Source organism: Littorina saxatilis, linkage group LG17 (assembly GCF_037325665.1).
Source record: "Littorina saxatilis isolate snail1 linkage group LG17, US_GU_Lsax_2.0, whole genome shotgun sequence".
Lineage (NCBI taxonomy): Eukaryota > Metazoa > Mollusca > Gastropoda > Littorinimorpha > Littorinidae > Littorina > Littorina saxatilis.
In genome coordinates, this window is record NC_090261.1 from 59,365,280 (window position 1) to 59,384,893 (window position 19,614).

General features: G+C 43.9%; 1 protein-coding gene across 3 annotated transcripts in view; it reads right to left on the reverse strand.

The window, feature by feature from the left end:
- The window catches only part of LOC138951908 (kinesin-like protein KIF16B), an 82,250-nt gene that overhangs the window by 9,785 nt on the left and 52,851 nt on the right, over positions 1-19,614 (reverse strand). For 2 of the 3 annotated variants that reach the window (XR_011451261.1, XM_070323467.1), the window contains exons 22-37: positions 14,456-14,485; positions 12,594-12,647; positions 11,858-12,002; positions 11,111-11,212; positions 9,553-9,714; positions 8,277-8,393; positions 6,509-6,964; positions 5,455-5,693; positions 4,974-5,088; positions 3,523-3,668; positions 2,871-3,050; positions 2,331-2,370; positions 1,975-2,010; positions 1,111-1,218; positions 438-527; positions 179-259 (exon numbers count right to left, since the gene is read on the reverse strand). Coding sequence is in view for 2 of the 3 variants with exons in the window: in XM_070323467.1 (XP_070179568.1) it covers positions 179-259; positions 438-527; positions 1,111-1,218; positions 1,975-2,010; positions 2,331-2,370; positions 2,871-3,050; positions 3,523-3,668; positions 4,974-5,088; positions 5,455-5,693; positions 6,509-6,964; positions 8,277-8,393; positions 9,553-9,714; positions 11,111-11,212; positions 11,858-12,002; positions 12,594-12,647; positions 14,456-14,485 (2,101 nt within the window). In the remaining variant the exon portion in view is untranslated. Of the gene's footprint in view, positions 1-178; positions 260-437; positions 528-1,110; positions 1,219-1,974; positions 2,011-2,330; positions 2,371-2,870; positions 3,051-3,522; positions 3,669-4,973; positions 5,089-5,454; positions 5,694-6,508; positions 6,965-8,276; positions 8,394-9,552; positions 9,715-11,110; positions 11,213-11,857; positions 12,003-12,593; positions 12,648-14,455; positions 14,486-14,508; positions 14,527-19,614 lie in introns of all 3 variants that reach the window. The other variant, XM_070323468.1, reaches the window with a different exon arrangement.

A 19,614-nucleotide genomic window follows, 5' to 3' on the forward strand; every position in this document is an offset into this window, starting at 1 on the left:
TAAACGCAACAAGCAAAGAAGCACTCACTTCAAGCATAACACACACACACTAAACGCAACAAGCAAAGAAGCACTCACTTCAAGCATAACACACACACACTAAACGCAACAAGCAAAGAAGCACTTACTTCAAGCATAACACACACACACTCAACGCAACAAGCAAAGAACCACTTACTTCAAGCATAACCCTCCTTTCTGCAGCCACTCTTTCTGTCTTGTGAAATAGCTTTCTAGGTGGAAAAACAAGAATCTCAACCTGAAAAAAAAGACATCAAATCATTGATACGCCCAAAAAGCAATAATCAAACCAAGGTAACGAGATATCCCACAAAAACGAAAAAGAACATTATATCATCTGAGACTAACAAGCATGCAGTCATCCAAATATGCCACATGTTTACAAACATGTGCCCAGTGATTTAAAAAGCTCCTACATTTGGATGTTTCTTCTTCATGGTTTGATGCAGCTCTCGGAACTTGCTGTATCTTCTGAAGACACTCCACGATTCATCACCAATCTTCATCTGAAACACACACACACACACACACAATCTTTTACAACAAAACTAAAACAATGTGGAACTTCCAGACACAAAACATGTTCTTTTACCTGCGTTCCCGGTTTAAAACAAACACCGAAAAACTCCAAACTGTTTCCCTTACCTTGCAAGTTGACACAATGTCGATACACTGCAACTAACCTACAACTAAAACTTGTACAGAGAAAGGTTAGAGAAAAATGAAAGCAATGCAAAAGATAGACAGTACCCCAACACGTCTTCACAGGACGAAAACCATTCGTTCAGTGACGTATTCTCACGAGACCCATTCCTCTCGGAATTGTGGGAGATAAAAACATCAATCAGGAGATTGCTTCAGTATAACTCTCGCTTACTCTATTACACATGGCGTATGCATTTAGAGCGCTTACTTGCCTTTGGTTACTTGATGTTCTTTTACCCTTAAATTTGTACTAACTATTTAACAAAAACACAGAGTTTCTTCTTTTTTACACCACATATAATGAAATAAATATTTCCATATCCCCCCAAATCTTTTCATGTCACTGACTATAGAGAAAGATGAACTTGCCCGGTAAATACTGACCTTGACCTCATACTCGTAATGCGAGTCCCTGCCTGCGCCCCGCAGTGCGTAATTTGGAATGGTGACCTCCACAGTGGGCGGTGGGCCAACAGTACTCAGCTGTCTAACCTGCACACAGCAATGATCATTGAAGTTCAATTGTTTAGCAATAGGCATTTTCCGAAACTTGTTTGTGAGGCGCAACTCTTCCGCAACGCTTGAAAATCCTGACAGAGTTATGGGCGCAACTCTTCTAAAACACTTGAAAATCCAGACAGAGTTATGGGCGCAACTCTTCCGAAACGCTTGAAAATCCAGACAGAGTTATGGGCGCAACTCTTCCAAAACACTTGAAAATCCAGACAGAGTTATGGGCGCAACTCTTCCGAAACGCTTGAAAATCCAGACAGAGTTATAGGCGCAACTCTTCCGCAACGCTTGAAAATCCTGACAGAGTTATGGGCGCAACTCTTCTAAAACACTTGAAAATCCAGAGATTTATTTCTGAACATCGTCTATTTTTGTGACTTTTCCCTTTTCTTCAGTCAATAAGTTGAATGAGCTTATCATTTTTACTTTTCTACTAAAAACAAACAACACAGAAACATGCTCCACAAAAATCGGTTTTTGCAAGGGTGGAAGTAGGGATGGGGACATAAAAGAATTAGGAGCAAAACTGGCAACCCTTTGTGACACATCTTGGAATGGTTGATTGGGGGCGGGTGGCAGGGTGGGGGGGGGGGGGGGGTATGTTTGCGGTTGTGGGGTGGTTTGTGTGGAAGGGGGGGGGCGGGGGGAGGGGTTGATAGGGAGTATTGCATAAACACACAAAAATAACAAGGAAAGAATCTGGTTACACTATTTGACTGAAAATTCTTGACTCACCAATTTCCTTCTGTTCTCCATGGAAGAGTCCGGTGCCTGTAATAAAGAAACTGACCCACTAAGTCAAAAGAACGTTGTTTTATGCTGAATTTTTTATTGCAAAAAGATTGATTTAAAAAGCGCTTAAACAATTCAGAGCCATCAGGGCTAGTATATAAACATGCACAGAGCAACACTAAACTTCCCAAAATTAAAAAAAAAAAAAAAGGGGCACAATTCAATCTAACAGGGCAACTCACATTTTCTCAGGAAAAAAAATTGTAAGAGCTCTAGCCTTTTTTTCTTTTTTTTAAGGGTTGAAATACTTGTCTAACAATGAAAGAGAGAAAAAAAATTGAAGAGAAAATTGCACTCACACCAGCATTTCCATACGGGTTTGACTTGCTGAGTCCATTGCTGTCAAAGAAAAAAATTCAATATTTAAAAAAACAAAAAAACATTTCTTACACTAAAATAATAAAGCATTAAACAAGAAAATGTTCACATACCGAGACAAAAACTCTGATACCTTTACTCCCCGAAAAACTGCTACTTTTTTCTTTTGGTAATGTATGGTATGGTGATCTTTCTACTTCTGCTCCTGCTGATTATCATTAATTTGTATTTATACTGTACTATAACACACAACTCACAATCATGCACGCACGCATTCACACACACACACACACACACACACACACACACACACACACACACACACACACACACACACACACACACCGATTTCACACCATCCCCTTTCCCACACAAACAACACCAAACTCCTCACACAAAACACACACCTTCCCCACATACGCAACCAAAGGGGTCCCACATCCCATCCTCAACCCCACCAACCCGACTCAACCATCCCCTCACACACACACACACACACACACACACACAAAACCGCGCACCTTTGTTCAAGCTTGGCTCTGAGCTGTCTCAGCTCTCTCTCATGGGAGGACTTGAGTTTCTGTATCTCCTTCTCTCTGTCCTGTCTCTCTTTGTCTCTCTCCACCCGACGCTGCTTCTCTCGCTCCACTTTCTCCTCAAACAGCCGGCGTTTCACCTCTTGCTCCACCAGGGCATTGATGCTGCACGAGACATTGTGCAAAACGACCATGAAAGCAGAGTTGATCTTATCATGCACAGAGCTATCCATAGGTCACTGCCGAGTCCAAGGTGGGTGTGTATGAGACATTACGCAAAAAAAGCCGAAAAAGCAGACATTCAAAAACAGATGGACTGCTAACGTTCCAAAGATCATTGGGTCAACGTACCTGTGAATGTTTTATTTTGTCATAAATTAAAGGTTATAACAACTAACATTCTTGTTTTATGATTCCATGAAATCAGAGTTGATATCATGCACAAGGCTACATATAGATTTCACACCTACAAATCCAGGAGCGCTTAGATATTTTCCCTAGGGACCATTTCAGATATTCCAGCGTCGCCGGAGCAGGGCTTTTAAAAAAAAAAGCGTTTTTTTCAAACATAACACTCTGCCTTGCTGTCTTATGAAGCCTTGAATGTTATGTTAGATTTTCTTTGGTAGCTACCCACCGTTCCTGTCTTTCCATCTCTTGCAGTTGCAGTTTCTTGAACTCGATGGCATCTAGCTCTTTGTCATGCTCTTGTTCTTGCTGTTTCTCCTGAGCGCTCAGCTCTTCCCGCAGCTTCGAGATCTGACCCTGCAGTTCATTGCACTCCTGCAAAATACCAGCAAACTGATTGTAAACACTGCAAGTGAGTGAAGAGTTGGATAAATCGAGAAATTCTGTTTCATGTGACGTACGCATTTGTCACTCAGTGTCTCCGTCCAGTGAATGGATGTGCAGGGAAAAAAAGTGACCAAAAAATTAAAGAGGAGAAAAATAGCTAACACGCCCTTCTCTCATACCCTCCCCTGCAGGGATTAATTAAATACTGTTCAAGAGAATGTTGATTTATCCTACACACGTCAGAGAGACCACCCATGTGATCACTAAACCATATTTTCACACATGTGTATATCATGTAAACGAGGTTGGGTCAAACTAAAAGGGCAGCTGGCCCTGTCTGAAGCACCCTTGTCTGATGATCAAAATCCCTGAAAGTCTTCTTCTTCTTTGTTCATGGGCGTAGACTCCCACGTACAGTCGTGTTTTTGCACGAGTGGAATTTTACGTGCATGACCGTTTTTACCCCGCCATTTAGGCAGCCATACGCCGTTTTCGGAGGAAGCATGCTGGATATTTTCGTGTTTCTATAACCCACCGAACTCTGACATGGATTACAGGATCTTTTCCGTGCGCACTTGGTCTTGTGCTTGCGTGTACACACGAAGGGGGACAAGCCACTAGCAGGTCTGCACATAAGTTGACCTGGGAGATCGGACAAATCTTCACACTTAACCCACCAGGCGGCCGCGGCCGGGATTCGAACCCTCGACCTTCCGATTAAGAGGCCGACGTCTTACCACCCCGCCACAGTGCCCGTCATCCCTGAAAGTGACATATGGCTCCCTATATTGCGGGGTAAAAACAGTCACGATTCAACCCGACTCGTGCAAAAAAATTCAGTGAACATGGGAGTTTCAGCCCATTCTTCTTCTTCTGCGTTCGTGGGCTGAAACTCCCACGTACACTCGTGTTTTTTGCACGAGTGGAATTTTACGTGTATGGCCGTTTTTTACCCTGCCATTTAGGCAGCCATACGCCGCTTTCGGAGGAAGCATGCTGGGTATTTTCGTGTTTCTATAACCCACCGAACTCTGACATGGATTACAGGATCTTTTTCGTGCGCACTTGGTCTTGTGCTTGCGTGTACACACGGGGGGTGTTCGGACACCGAGGAGAGTCTGCACACAAAGTTGACTCTGAGAAATAAATCTCTCGCCGAACGTGGGGACGAACTCACGCTGACAGCGGCCAACTGGATACAAATCCAGCGCGCTACCGACTGAGCTACATCCCCGTCCGTTTCAGCCCATGAACGCAGAAGAAGAAGAATGGTGATCCAAACTCTGCACTGACCTGAGATTTCTGCTCCAGTTCCTGCTCCCTCTCCTTCAGGATGTGTGCGGCGCCAGACCCACTGTAGTCCGTGTTCTCCTGATTCTCCTTCACCTCCTGCTGCAGGCCCAGCAGTCTGAAAGGAAACAAACTAATAATACCTCTCTCAGTGCTTTGTTATTTGCCTGTTGCCGGAGAATGCCGTGAATAATTTGTAAAGTCAGCCCTGGCTGTGAAACATATTTTGACAGAACTACAGAACAATATAACTGTTAAAAAAAAAAAGTCAGTTTTCTTTTTGTAACTCTTCAAAACGCAGAATTCTTTTCTCATGGTATTGAAGGATGTTCTTATCTTCAACCATCATTCATCAGAAAAATGTAAGCAAAAAGAGACAGCAAAATGTCTACACATGAAAAACAAAATGTGTAGATGAGCAAAAGGACACAACAAAAAACGTACATATAAAGACAAACCATGTTCATCTTTATCCCCTTCTCACCTTCGCCGCTCCTCTTCTATCCTCTTCATCTCTTTAGCGCTGGACTCCTCGAGCTCTTTGAGGCTTTGCTGAATCTCTGCCTCTCTCTGCGATCTCTCCTCCTCGGCGATGGCTCTCTCCTGCCGCTTCTTGTCCCTGAGGCTGATGAGTGTCTGCTGCTCCTCTTTCAGGTCGAGGATCTGCCTCTGGACGTCCTTCTCCAGGCTCTTCAGCAGCTGGTCCACGCCGCAGCACTTCTCCTGTTCAGACATGAGATTAGAAAATGGTCAAAAAGGATGAGTTAAAGGTTTGCCAAATCCAAAACAAAGCAACATTTTGGCAATTTCATCATTTTTTCATGACCCTGATGAAAGAGAAGAAGGGAGATTAAATTACACATGAGGATCTTAAATGAAATTACACCATTACACATGTCATATGAATATTCTTCTGTCTTCTGCGTTCGTGGGCTGAAACTCCCACGTACACTCGTGTTTTTTTGCACGAGTGGAATTTTATGTGTATGACCGTTTTTTTACCCCGCCATTTAGGCAGCCATACGCCGTTTTCGGAGGAAGCATGCTGGGTATTTTCGTGTTTCTATAACCCACCGAACTCTGACATGGATTACAGGATCTTTTTCGTGCGCACTTGGTCTTGTGCTTGCGTGTACACACGGGGGTGTTCGGACACCGAGGAGAGTCTGCACACAAAGTTGACTTTGAGAAATAAATCTCTCGCCGAACGTGGGGACGAACTCACCCTGACAGCGGCCAACTGGATACAAATCCAGCGCGCTACCGACTCAGCTACATCCCTGCCCGTCATATGCATATAGAGCGCTTACTTCCCTTTGGTTATTTGATCTTTACACAAGAGGAGTGTTGCTTACAGCTTCAAAATCAATGTAATGTGTTGATTTTCCATTTCCAACATGAACATCTAGAGAGGTTGAAGAGGAGGAACTCCTCCAAAAGGAGGAATATTCTCAAGGGGATTTTGCAAACAGTTTTAGACCACAACAAATGTACAACGCAGATAGGGGAACAAGGATGCATGAAAATGTCATGCTTGCCTGCTGGGCCTTGATGTCGGCCCGCTTGGCCTCTTCCTGCGAGAACAGCGAGGTCATCTCCTTGCTCTGGTGCCGCACCAGGTCGTTGCGCTTCTTCTCCAGCGCGGACACCTCGTTCTCCTTCTGCTGCGTCCACTTCTCCATCTCGCCCTCCACCCGCTCCATTTCCTTCTGCTGCTTGGCGGCGATCTTCTCCTCCTCCTCTTTGAGCAGGGCGCGCGCCTGCAGCAGGTGGTCCTTGTCGTTCTCGCACTGCATCCGGTCCCGGTCCGAGGCGAACATTCCGCTGGCCAGCTTGCGGTTGACGATGGCTTCCTGCTCGGTCAGGTCCTGCCAGGCCTCCTCGATGCGGTAGTTCTCCTCGCTCAGGCCGTCCAGGATGGTCTTCCACTGGGCATTCTTGTCCTGGTCCAGCTTGTCCTGCTGTTCCTTCAGGTTGGATTCCTCCTTCACCACCTTAAGATAAAATAAGATGAACATAAACATGGACAAATTTCTTTCGAATAAATCACCTCAGTTTAACTATAAGGAGTTACTCTACCCTACTTATGAATATCAGACTGAGTAGCACCTTGCAACCAATAAATGGTCATGTTTGCTAACTCTTGGCTACTTCGCCAGTGCGCCATTTGTGGGAGTAGTCTCCTTTACCGGTAGTGACCCTCCACGCATGCGCACCATAAATAAGACATAAGACTTTATTTCAACCATGTGCAGTACACTAGGGACATGTTTTGGCCAGAGTACAAACCAATCAATCCATACACGCCCTTCCAAACATCGCTTGCAATCTCAGTCACACACACGCTCACGCACGCCCGCATACATTCCCCACACAAAACTCCCTCAGTTCAAATTCTCGCTACAACGAGTACAGACGTATACTGACGAACTACCGTGGATTTTTTTTTACTAACGGTATATTTTGGTTTTCTTTTGGCACCACATCACATTTGTAATAACACAAACACACGATCAAAATCCATAATCGAACATAGACACAGACATAGAAAACTTTATTATCTCAAGACGAGAAACTCGGGTGTGGTGTATGACAGCATTACAATATAACACGCAAGAACGTAAAACAGTCATATTCCTTTCTTGCACAGCATCTATATATATATACGACTAGTGTCTGTCTGTCTGTCTGTCTGTCTGTCTGTCTCTGTGTGTGTGTGTGTGTGTGTCTGTGTGTGTGTCTGTGTGTGTGTCTGTGTGTGTGTGTGTGTGTGTGTGTCTGTCTGTGTGTGTATCTGTGTGTGTCTGTGTGTGTGTGTGTGTGTGTGTGTGTGTGTGTTCGCGATGCACGGCCAAAGTTCTCGATGGATCTGCTTCAAATTTGGTGGGCATATTCAGGTAGACCCCGGACACAACCTGGTCGATGAGAATTTTCAACACGTGCTCTCAGCGCGCAGCGCTGAACCGATTTTGGTTTTTCTGTTCATCTTCCAAGATCCATTCCCAGTAACTCTTCCTTATCTTCTTCAGTGTTTTGCGTTTATCTCCCTTCCTTCGTGTGGCGTCAATCCATATTCCCATTACTATTTTTAGAAGGTCACTGTCCACAACGCTTTCATCCCGGCAAAGCCGGATATTCCCGTTACTATTTTTAGAAGGTCACTGTCCACAAGGCTTTCATCCCGGCGAAGCCGGGTATTCCTCTACTTCTTCCCGGCAAAGCCGGGTACCCGGCAAAGCCGGGTATTCGGCTCTACTTCTTCCCGGCGAAGCGGGTAATCATCTAGTTTAAACATAAATAACATACCTTGTCGTACTCCGCTTTCAGCTGAACGTTTTCTGACAGCAGTCTGTCTCTCTCTACCTTCATCTCGCCACGAATGGCTGTCAACTCCGATCTCAGCTCCTCCGTGCGCTGCTCTTCCTGAAACATGTAGTACTGATGTTTGGGTTCATGAGGCTTAGGGTATGATGGGAGAAAGCAGCAGACACATGAATCAACAACTAGCATTCACGCTGTCCTGCTATAGGGGCGGGGATATAGCTCAGTTGGTAGCGCGCTGGATTTGTATTCAGTTGGCCGCTGTCAGCGTGAGTTCGATCCCAGGTTCGGCGGAAATTTATTTCTCAGAGTCAACTTTGTGTGCAGACTCTCTTCGGTGTCCGAACTCCCCCCCGTGTACACTACATTGGGTGTGCACGTTAAAGATCCCACGATTGACAAAAGGGTCTTTCCTGGCAAAATTGCTTTGGCACAGTTAATAATTGTCTACCTATACCCGTGTGACTTGGAATAATAGGCCGTGAAAGGTAAATATGCGCCGAAATGGCTGCAATTACTGGCCGTATAAAATTTCATCTCACACGGCATCACTGCTGAGCGCCTAGAACTGTACCCACGGAATATGCGCGATATAAGCCTCATTGATTGATTGATTGATTGATCTTTAGTTCTGTGATCAGTGTATTACAAAGCATGTGCCAACTTGCCAGGATACCACAATCGCAACTGACTTTTTTCTACAACATTTTGAAAGGAAAACACCTATTCAAGGATAAAAACAAAGAATGGCAGAAAGAAAGATGGAAGCAAAAAAGAACAAAACACCTCAAACACAAGCTGAGTCAAATTGGGTTTTTGTCCCAAAGAAAAATACAACTTCTTCTTCTTCTGCGTTCGTGGGCTGAAACTCCCACGTACACTCGTGTTTTTTGCACGAGTGGAATTTTACGTGTATGACCGTTTTTTACCCCGCCATTTAGGCAGCCATACGCCGTTTTCGGAGGAAGCATGCTGGGTATTTTCGTGTTTCTATAACCCACCGAACTCTGACATAGATTACAGGATCTTTTTCGTGCGCACTTGGTCTTGTGCTTGCGTGTACACACGGGGGTGTTCGGACACCGAGGAGAGTCTGCACACAAAGTTGACTCTGAGAAATAAATCTCTCGCCGAACGTGGGGACGAACTCACGCTGACAGCGGCCAACTGGATACAAAACCAGCGCGCTACCGACTGAGCTACATCCCCGCCCCGAAAAATACAACTACAACAACAAGCAAAAGAGACACAAACTGCGGACCTTTTTTCTCTCGTTTTGTAGACCTTTGCGACGAATTTCACTCTCGTCTTGCAGTGCTGAAATTTGCACCTGGCGAGACGATACCTGCTGCTCCACCTCGCTCAGTGCTATGGCAACGCTGGATTCTATGCATGCGTGTCTGGTCGTCATTTCTTGCAACTCCTGAAAAACAGAGGATACTTTAAGCAATTAGCACCCGGCTTCTCAAGGGTTTTAGCTGAGCACAAAGCATGCAGTTAGTTAAATTTCAAACTCAGAGAAAATAAGAAAAAACAGAAAATAGAAAAGCCAAGAATCAAAGACAACGTTGTCTTACAAGGAATTATCTCCCTTGTACTAATGGCTGACGTAAAAATCTAGTAGAAACGATGTAAAGTGCAGCAGTTAACACTTTCTACCCCATCTATGTTGACCAAGTTTTTTTTAGCCGAGACCAGCTGTGCCGCAGCAGGTCACTCAGAATTGTATTAATTGTATAGTGACTGTGTATCAACACGCTGGAATGCAGGCATTAGATGGACGTTACAGGAAGTGACTGAAGCTAACAGTCTGAGCGGATATATCCGTACCTGGTCAGATAGAGCCATATGAGTGGGCACGGATATATCCGTACTTGAAGACAATGAGTTAAGATACAGACATCATGCAAAGTGCAAACTGGTGCTACAGACTTTATGAATGATAAATAATAAACAGGTTTTAAGTGTAGGTGAGCTTTGTGACATAAATATGTCAACAGTGGAACTGAAAAGTATTGCTTGCTTGAGCACCAGCAAACGCACGCACTTTATAAGACAGCTCTAGGGCACATGAAAATGAATAGGATATTTGTTTGTTACGTATGGTATAATTCACTGATAAGATCTAAACTGTTATTCCTACGAGATAATACTTTCCATGTGTACAACATGTCTGTTGCTTTGTGTGATTTTGTCAACACTGCACATCATCAACATTTCTCTGATAAGATAATCAAGTTGTCTGATAAGATAATCAAGTTGTCTGATAAGATAATCAAGTTGTCTGATAAGATAATCAAGTTGTCTGATAAGATAATCAAGTTGTCTTATATTTTGCACGCAAGCGCATACACACACACACACACACACTACCAAGTCGCTTGTTTATTTCAATGCTTGTTATTCTCTCAGGTGCCAGGAGACTGGTTCCGAAGAACTCTCACTTACTCTATTACACATGTTATATTTCATTGCATTTAAAGCGCTTACTCCCCTTTGGTTATTAGATCTATAAAGAGAGCTCTGCCTCATTTATTTAAGATTTTCATTTTGACAAGTGTATAAAACACGCACAGAGAATGAATACCAAACAAGTGGCAGAAAAAGGAACTGCCAGTGACGGACAAAGATGCATGCAGACAGACAGAGTAACAGACAGAAGCTGAAAGAAAAAAGAAGTGCCAGTGACGGACAAAGATGCGTTCAGACAGACAGAGTAACAGACAGAAGCTGAAAGAAAAAAGAAGTGCCAGTGATGGACAGATGTGCATGCAGACAGACGGACTAACAAACAGAAGTTGAAAATAATTAAATCCAACCTGCTTGAGTTCCTCTTTTATGGTGCGAGTCTCTTGCAGCTGAGTCTCCTCCTGAGTCTCCAGTCGCTGCAAAGCGTCCTCTATTGACCGCGCTGGAGACATCTGATAAAACAAACATTGAAATAGTGTTATTTACAGTCTCCAAGAGCCCTGAAATTCAACAGCAAAATCTCCAAGATAAACAAGAAAGAAAGATCTACAACTTCCGTCCTTTTCAAGACAAAGAATTTTCAGATGTTCTGCCCCTGTCTGTTAAAGCACACGTCCATTTTAAGAGTCCCAGTCTCTTCTAAAACTTGATTTTCTCCGATTAAGAGTCCCTCTTGATTTTTCTCAGATTTTGGGGTTGTCTCTAAAAGTGGTTTAACATTCAGATTTTGGTGTTGTCTCTAAAAGTGGTTTAACATTCAGATTTTGGGGTTGTCTCTAAAAGTGGTTTAACATTCAGATTTTGGGGTTGTCTCTAAAAGTGGTTTAACATTCAGACTTTAGGGTTGTCTCTAAAAGTGGTTTAACATTCAGACTTTGGGGTTGTCTCTAAAAGTGGTTTAACATTCAGATTTTGGGGTTGTCTCTAAAAGTGGTTTAACATTCAGATTTTGGGGTTGTCTCTAAAAGTGGTTTAACATTCAGACTTTCTCTTTGTTAAGACCATTTTCACTGATTTCTTGCCGTCTTAAAAGGAGAGGATTCTCTGTATCCTCCAAAAGTACAAGTGCCTCTTCCAAAAAGCTCCTGTGAACTTACTGTTTCCTTGATGACGAGCAGTTTTCCCTGCAGGTCGGCCAGCTGATGTTCCTTGGTCTCCAGCGTGTCCTCCAGCAGATCCTTCTGTTTGTGCCACGCCCTCTCCTTCTCCCGGTACTGCTCCTCCATCTCCTCCACCTCGTGTCTATGGCAACAGGTCATCATCATCATCATCATCATCATCATCATAAAAAACCCATGATTTTTATAAAACACAGAAATCCAGGGAGACCAGGGTTCAAATTGCTGTACAATTGAGGTAAAAAGAAAATAACAACAATGTTAACAACGCATTCACACACATGCATGCACGCACACACACACTCACACACACACACACTCACACACACACACACACACACACTCACACACACACACTCACACACACACACTCACACACACACACTCACACACACACACACTCACACACACACACTCACACACACACACTCACACACACACACACACACACACACCAAAATCTATGTACAACGGAACATTAATGAATCATGAGCATGTTCAAGTATCAAGGTTGATTGTCACAGAACTCTGAATACATGATGTAATTTCAACCCTTTGCTCAATACTGAGCCCGGGCCAGCATCGCCCCCTTTTATCCATCACTACTCAAAACTACACTCCTTAAACTTGCATAATGACCCAGTTCATGAATCAGAAGAAGAAAAAGAAGAAGAGAACAAAATGTTAGGTCAGCATGTGCATTTTTCCCCCTCACCTCCTTGCATCAAGCACCTCCAGTTCTTCTCGGTGTGTTTCCTCAAACTCATAACTGCAAGAACATTTTGTAAATAATGAATTATATTATAATAAAGTACATGTATGATATACAGGAAACAACATATTCCATTCTAGTTTCTTTTTTTCCCACGAGTGTTGGGTAGTTGTTAAAGGATAACAGAAAAAAACCAAGTCAGGTCAAATACATATCCCTACCCAGCCAAAAAATAACAGATTGTACTGCCAAAACCAATGATAAACATATACAGAGCAACAAAAATTGTTAATAGTATTGACATGCACCATAAAAGAAACCCTCAAATCCATAATATATGTATCAGTTAATCAAGAAAATTTTGGAACTGAAAGACACTAGAAAGTTCAGCTGTGCATTAACATTTCAAATACATTCTTGACGTTACATTCAGCAACCAAACACAACTGAAACTAGGCAAATACATGTAGCTTGATTTTTAAAGATTTAAAAAAAAAATTTAAATCAGAAATTACATTAAAAAGGACTTTTTCTTCCAAATATAAAAGCACAGTTGAAAAGTTCAGACATGAGAAAAATCCAATATCAAATATACGCCTTAGCAAAAAAATACTAAAACAATAGGGACATGCAAAAATGAAAGTGATATTAAATAAAATCAGTATATTAGACATGGAGCTTTCAAGACTAACTCTGAAAAGGATTGGAGAGTTCTACTTCGACATTTCATTTATAAACAATTAAAAAATATTTCATAAACAATTACATGTATCGGAAAAAAATACATTAGAAAAGCAAGCTATGTTTTCTTGCACATGTCATCAACTTGATTTCCTTTTGTGAACAGCAGCCGTGACCTTTTCAGCATGCACACCCAACAATGGAAAGTAAGCATAAAGTCCAAAGAGAACACATTAAAGCATGCAAGAAAAAATAAAAAGAGCAAATAAAGTGGATTTCAAAAAATAATTAAAAGCATGCTGAGAAGTCTACCTAGCAGTAGAATAGAAGTATACAGGTAATTATCAGAGTCATGATGATTGCAGGAATACAAATGTTGGCAGCAATATGCAATCAAACAGACAATTGTACACACTCTTAAGTTCGGCAGTCAAGTTGTACATCACAGTATGAACAGCAACTACATCGACGTACAGATAACAAATCAGATCTGCATAAAAAAGAAAATATACAGAAAGAATAATTAAGACAGTCAGAGCACACGCCAAGCAAAGAAATCAGTTTTTAAAAAGTCCAATAACGGACATAAAATTAACTTTATTATTTCAAACAAGAAATTTTAAATGCCAGCAGCAGGTTAAGGAAAGATAAGGAGTTGTTAGGGAGGGGGAGGTGGGGGTATGGGGGGAAGGGGGAGGTGGGGGTGGAGGACACACTAGCAGATTAAATAGATTAAATACTGTAAGGAATGGTGAGATGGGGGTATGGGGGGAAAGGGATGGATGGGGAGGGGGGGGGGGGGTAGAAGACATCAGATTAATTTGAAACAAACTAGCACCTGAAAAGACTAAATATGTGTACAAATGATTTCCAGTGTTAGCAGAAAAACACATATTCACAAGCAACTTCATCTAAGCTTTAAATTAAGCATGAGCCAACCACCACGATAATGAAAAGTAAGGACTCAGAATGCCGTGCACCTTCACCTGATCAAAATCACACATTAATTCAATAGCCGTAATTCATTCCCGCTTTACCAACCATGCATGGAAAGATGTAGGAACAGCAGGCAATCCTTCAAAGGCAACACGACTAGCCTTAAACAAGCTTGAAAAGCGTACAAATCAAGATATCTAAGCTGCGCACAAGTCAGCGAAGTCAGAACTGAAAATAATACCACTCACATAGCCATCTCCACCCTCTTTCTGCGACTGCTAAATAGGGAGAAAGTACTCACATTGTTTCCTTGTCACCACTAAACACACGTTATATTGTCTACACTTTCAACACAAAAGTATTTTTTCTACATGTACTTTCTTCTTTTTCTTGTCTGTGTTTATTTTTTTCCTGTTTTTTTGTGTTTTTTTCCCTCACGGGAATAGTTTATTTTCACTTGAACAATACACAGAATGAGCAAAGAAAAATATAATTCTCATAATACATGTACACTTAAAGGTACCGACCTTCCTGCAAACAGGATCGTGTTCACCACCACTGGTCTGTCCAGGCCTAATTCACATGGCATGAGAGCATCTTTCACTTGAACACATACTACTTCTTCTTCTTCTTCTTCTTCTTCTTCTTCTTCTTCTTTCTTCTTCGTTCATGGGCTTAGAATCCCACGTTCACTCATGTTTATAGCACGAATGGATTTTTACGTGTATGACCGTTTTTACCCCGCCATTCAGGCAGCATACGCCGATTTCAAGAGAGGCATGCTGGGTATTTTCGTGTTTCTATAACCCACCGAACTCTGACATGGATTACAGGATCTTTTCCGTGCGCACTATAAAATTTCAAAAATAAATTTTGATTTAATTAATATACTTACCAACTCACATAGAAAGCATTAACTTCAGTTAAAGTGCTAGGACACTGAACTACGCTTCACCCCAAAGGGGAAGCAACCCCCTAAAAAAGAACGGCCTTGACCTCTAACCCAAGCTATACAAGAGTCGAGGTCATACCGTCACGTGACCTATCACGCGTGACTCAACCGCCGCCATGTTGAAACCTCACTCCCACTGAAGTGATCTGTTCATTTTTAGGGAAACCCTAAGCAATAACTTCGTTTTGTGATAAGACATTGAAGCACTCTTGCATGGCAACATGGGGAAATAACTCTGAAACAAAAACCGTATGCCATATAAGGCATGGTCCTTAGCGGTTATTTCCACTACCGGTGTACTGCGCCTGCGCAGGATGTATACCGGTGAAACTCATCCCGTATTAAAACATATACCCCCTTTAAAAAATTTGCGGGGCAGGCTGGGAGGGAATTCAATATGTGAGTTGGTAAGTATATTAATTAAATCAAAATTTATTTTTGAAATTTTATATTAAATTACATATTCTTACGCAACTCACATAGAAAGCAGATTGCTAATTTAGGTGGTGGGCAAATGAACTCACAGTTAACATCTCGCAAGTATCTGGCCTGTAGCTACAATAGCTGGCAAACCGAAATTTCTGTTCTGCCGAGCACCAGATACGTCCCCAGGAAAAACATAAAAAGACATCTTCTGCAGAAGATGTCTAGTAGATGTGTGCTAAAATAGCGGGTACTTAAAATACCCCGCCGATAGAAACTCATGACTACGTCCCTGAACGTTCAATGAGCTGCATTCATGACTTATGTAAGTCTCTCAGACTTGAGAACAGGTAAAGAAGAGGCCTACACTCTGACCTCTTGAGCCCGTGCTGCCTGAAAAGGGAGGACTGACTGCCCCCCCCCCCCCCTTTTCCTTGCCACCACTGTAGGCATGCCTAATCAATGTGGCAGTCCATTTAGCTAAGGTTGACTTCACTAAATCATTGCCTCTAGAAGAGGCTAATTTTGTCAAGGATTAAATAATCCGAACTCAAATACTCCAAAACTAGGAGCAAGTCCCAAGTCGGGACTGGAGATTTGCTTTCAGCCAACCAAAGGGAGGTTCCCTTTAATCACGCTGGCTACAAAGAACCCAAGTGAAAATATTTTGCGACCTAGCTGTGTCAGTGCAACTGAAATCACATAAAGTCTTACTTCAGAGACGTGGGAGAAAAATCGGAAAGCCAGGATAGGTGGTTCGCCATCCGCATTGAACGGAGAGAAGTGGAGTTCTTTCCGTTAACATACGCCATTAGTTCCAAGCCAGTCAAAGTGACACAAAACGAAGACGCTGAACCCCTATGGAATCTCTAGACCAAATCCAGAGTTGGGGCAGAAGCCCCTGAGCGTCTCAATGATTCCCTTACAGTAGACACCCGTGTGGCTCGAGTGTAAAAACGGCGCCCTCTTGCCAGCCCAAAGGACTGGCAACCAAGATTGAATGGGCCCATAATGTGCGACCAACAGGCCGCTCAAAGTAAAATCGAGAGTATTATCCGGGAACAGGGAGACGAACATTTAGCAGAAGGTGATAGTACCGAGAGGCAAAACTTCTATCAGCGGCTTCTCCAAATTCACCAGAAGGAGTAGAAGCGCGTAGTGAGATAGGGTCCAATCCGAGTGGACATTCTTGGCCGACTGACTAGAGTCTGCCAATAAATACATAGAGCCTCTCAGAAAGGTACTTCACCGCTAAAAAGATCTCGTGGTGGTAAAAACCACATCAAAACCTCGCATGCTCGCTGTGGCAGTGATAAGGGGCGAGATGCCACCCCCTGCTTATTGAGATAAAAGACCACTGTGGTGTTGTCTGATTGAATCAACACATGTTCTCCCCTGACAAGAGGAAAGAAATCCGCAAGAGACAGAACTGCTTCGCTGGTGGAGAGAGAACCAACGGGAACGCCCTGCATGAGCAGTGGTGTGAGAATCCAAAGATTGGTTGTGTCTGTGAACCAGTCAAGAAAAGACACTAACATGTTCCAGCTCTTCATTTGATTGCTTAGAAAACGAAACCAGAGCCCTGAAGATCTGAATTAAATATATGCACGATCTATATAAGTGACCCAACAGGAAGGGCCCCAGTGCCTCCCTCAATAAAGTGGAAGTTCTAATCACCCCTCCAGCCGCTGTGGGAAAACACAGAGGCAGAGAGAAGGGTGGCGCCGAAGTGCCAAGAGTATGCATGAAAGCATGCTATTGTTTGCCCACTGAACCCTACCGCTAAATCGCCTCGAGGAGATAAAGTGGTTGGCGGGTATTTGGCAACGTGCCATGCCGAGAAGAAGATAAAGAACCAAAGCTGAGAACGGACAGCTTAGCGCTTTTCTCTGATAAGAGAAGCCGAGGCCTGCCGTGGGCTTTTCCTTTTGCTGTGAGATTCTCTCTGTTAGAGAAGAGTCCGTGTGCAAATAAGAGGATTCGCAAAGAAGACCCTCGAGCAAGGAAGAGATTTAAGTCTCACCGACAGAACAATACTGTCGGCCGAGGCCTTTTCCCAGACGAACAGCAAAGCTAAACCCTTTGTATATGTGTCCCGACAGAACACAAAGGCATCCCGTGAGTACGAAACCGCACAAGGGAAAGAACGAATCAAAGTCTTGTACCAAGACGCGGATAATAGAAAGAAGAGCGGCCACAATCTTCCACAGCCAGGAGATCATTGTTCTTGAAAACAGACAGTTTCTCCTTGCTATGAACGTTAAGATGTATGATCGACAAGTCCGGTGCAACCGGAAGCGGTTCCGTAGTACGAAGAAAAGAATAAACTAAGTTCTTAGGCTTGGTGTAACCTAGGACTACGGATATCGCTCAGCGAGTGAAGCGTTACTTGCGCGGGTGACGCAAGCGAAAGCAACGCCGCATCGCTGCCCACAAAGAAAGTGGTGGAAAAGGAGAATCATATGAGAAAACTTCCCCAAGTTAAAATTCTAGAGCCAGACAAGAAAGCGTCCCTGCGTGTGTAAACCGCAAGTGCGTACAACCGTGCCACGACTGACATTTGTTCGGCTGAAACCTTAGCCAAAGAGGCCAGGAGTATCTCAGAAAGGAGAAGAAGTGTCTCTGAAAGAGACGCAAGTTCCAACGAGTATCTTCCCGTTTCATCCAAACCAAGTAATGCGCCTTCAGAGTAAGCACAATGTTTGTCCAAACGATAGACATCCTCTCTGAGATTAGCCGACTCCGGAGTGACCGGAAGCGGTGCACTCGGCAAAGCGTAAGTCTCAATAAGACTGTGACGACGACGGGAGAGAGCAAACTTGCGTGAATGAAACGAAGTGCTCGACTTCCGTAACTGGTCTGAGGCAAGCCATGGCTGAGCAGCATCAGGAGCCTGACCGTGTGCAGCCAGTAAAGGCACAGTATCCACAGGCAAGCTATTCTCGGAACCCGAAGTTCTAGCCAGCACCCTGGAAAGTTCGTAAGCAACAGAAGGAGACTCGCTAAAACGATATCCCTGAACTTCCATTAAAGCAGGGCGGAAATCACCCACCACTGAGGGTGGTGGTGCCGCAGAGCTTGTCATAGCTGTCACCCCTTCAGCGAAGTACTTGGCAGACACCTGAGCTGCAGTAACCATAGCCGGTTTAAGTCTGAGTGACAACTTGACATCAACTTCCTCCTCAGAAACTGAGTGAGAATCGTCGAACTCCGAATCTGCTGTGGCCGGACCGTGAAAGTCACTGTGACTAGCTGCGTCACTAAAACGATCCACCACAGGCGAGGCTGATTGCAAAACGGAAAAACCGTGCAAAGCCTGCCCGAAAGCAGCTTCCTGCCCAGAGGGAGGAAGTTGAGACTTGTTTACATTCACCGGAGACATACCAGTCTGCCTGTGAGTACAACTGTCTCGTTGTCCGGTGTCGACCCCCCGTGAGTTCCGCTTGCTAAGAGCGATAGCCTCTGGGAAAGTCGAACTTTCACCCCCCGGCCGTGGCGGGGGGGCTACTAGTTCCGGCCCAACTTGTTGTCCGGTGTCGACCCCCCGAGTTCCGCTTGCTAAGAGCGATAGCCTCCGGGGAGTCGTACTTTCACCCCCCGGCCGTGGCGGGGGGGCTACTAGTTCCGGCCCAACTTGTTGTCCGGTGTCGACCCCCCGAGTTCCGCTTGCTAAGAGCGATAGCCTCCGGGGAGTCGTACTTTCACCCCCCGGCCGTGGCGGGGGGGCTACTAGTTCCGGCCCAACTTGAACACTTTCACCAGAGAACCTGGCTACCGGTGAACTTGACTAACCTGTAGAGCGTGAAAGCTCCTCGTATGAAGTAAACACACTCCTCTGCGTGCACGTCAGCCGAAGTGACTGTGCATGAAGGCGGAACCTCGATGCGTGACAACAAGCCGCGTCGCCCACTCCCGCCGGGAGCGAGCACAAAATCGACGAATGGCAACATGTTACACATTTGGGTCGAAAACATCTCAAAAAAGGGAAGAAAAACCATCTTTAACACAAGTATTCTTTCCCACAGTGTTTGC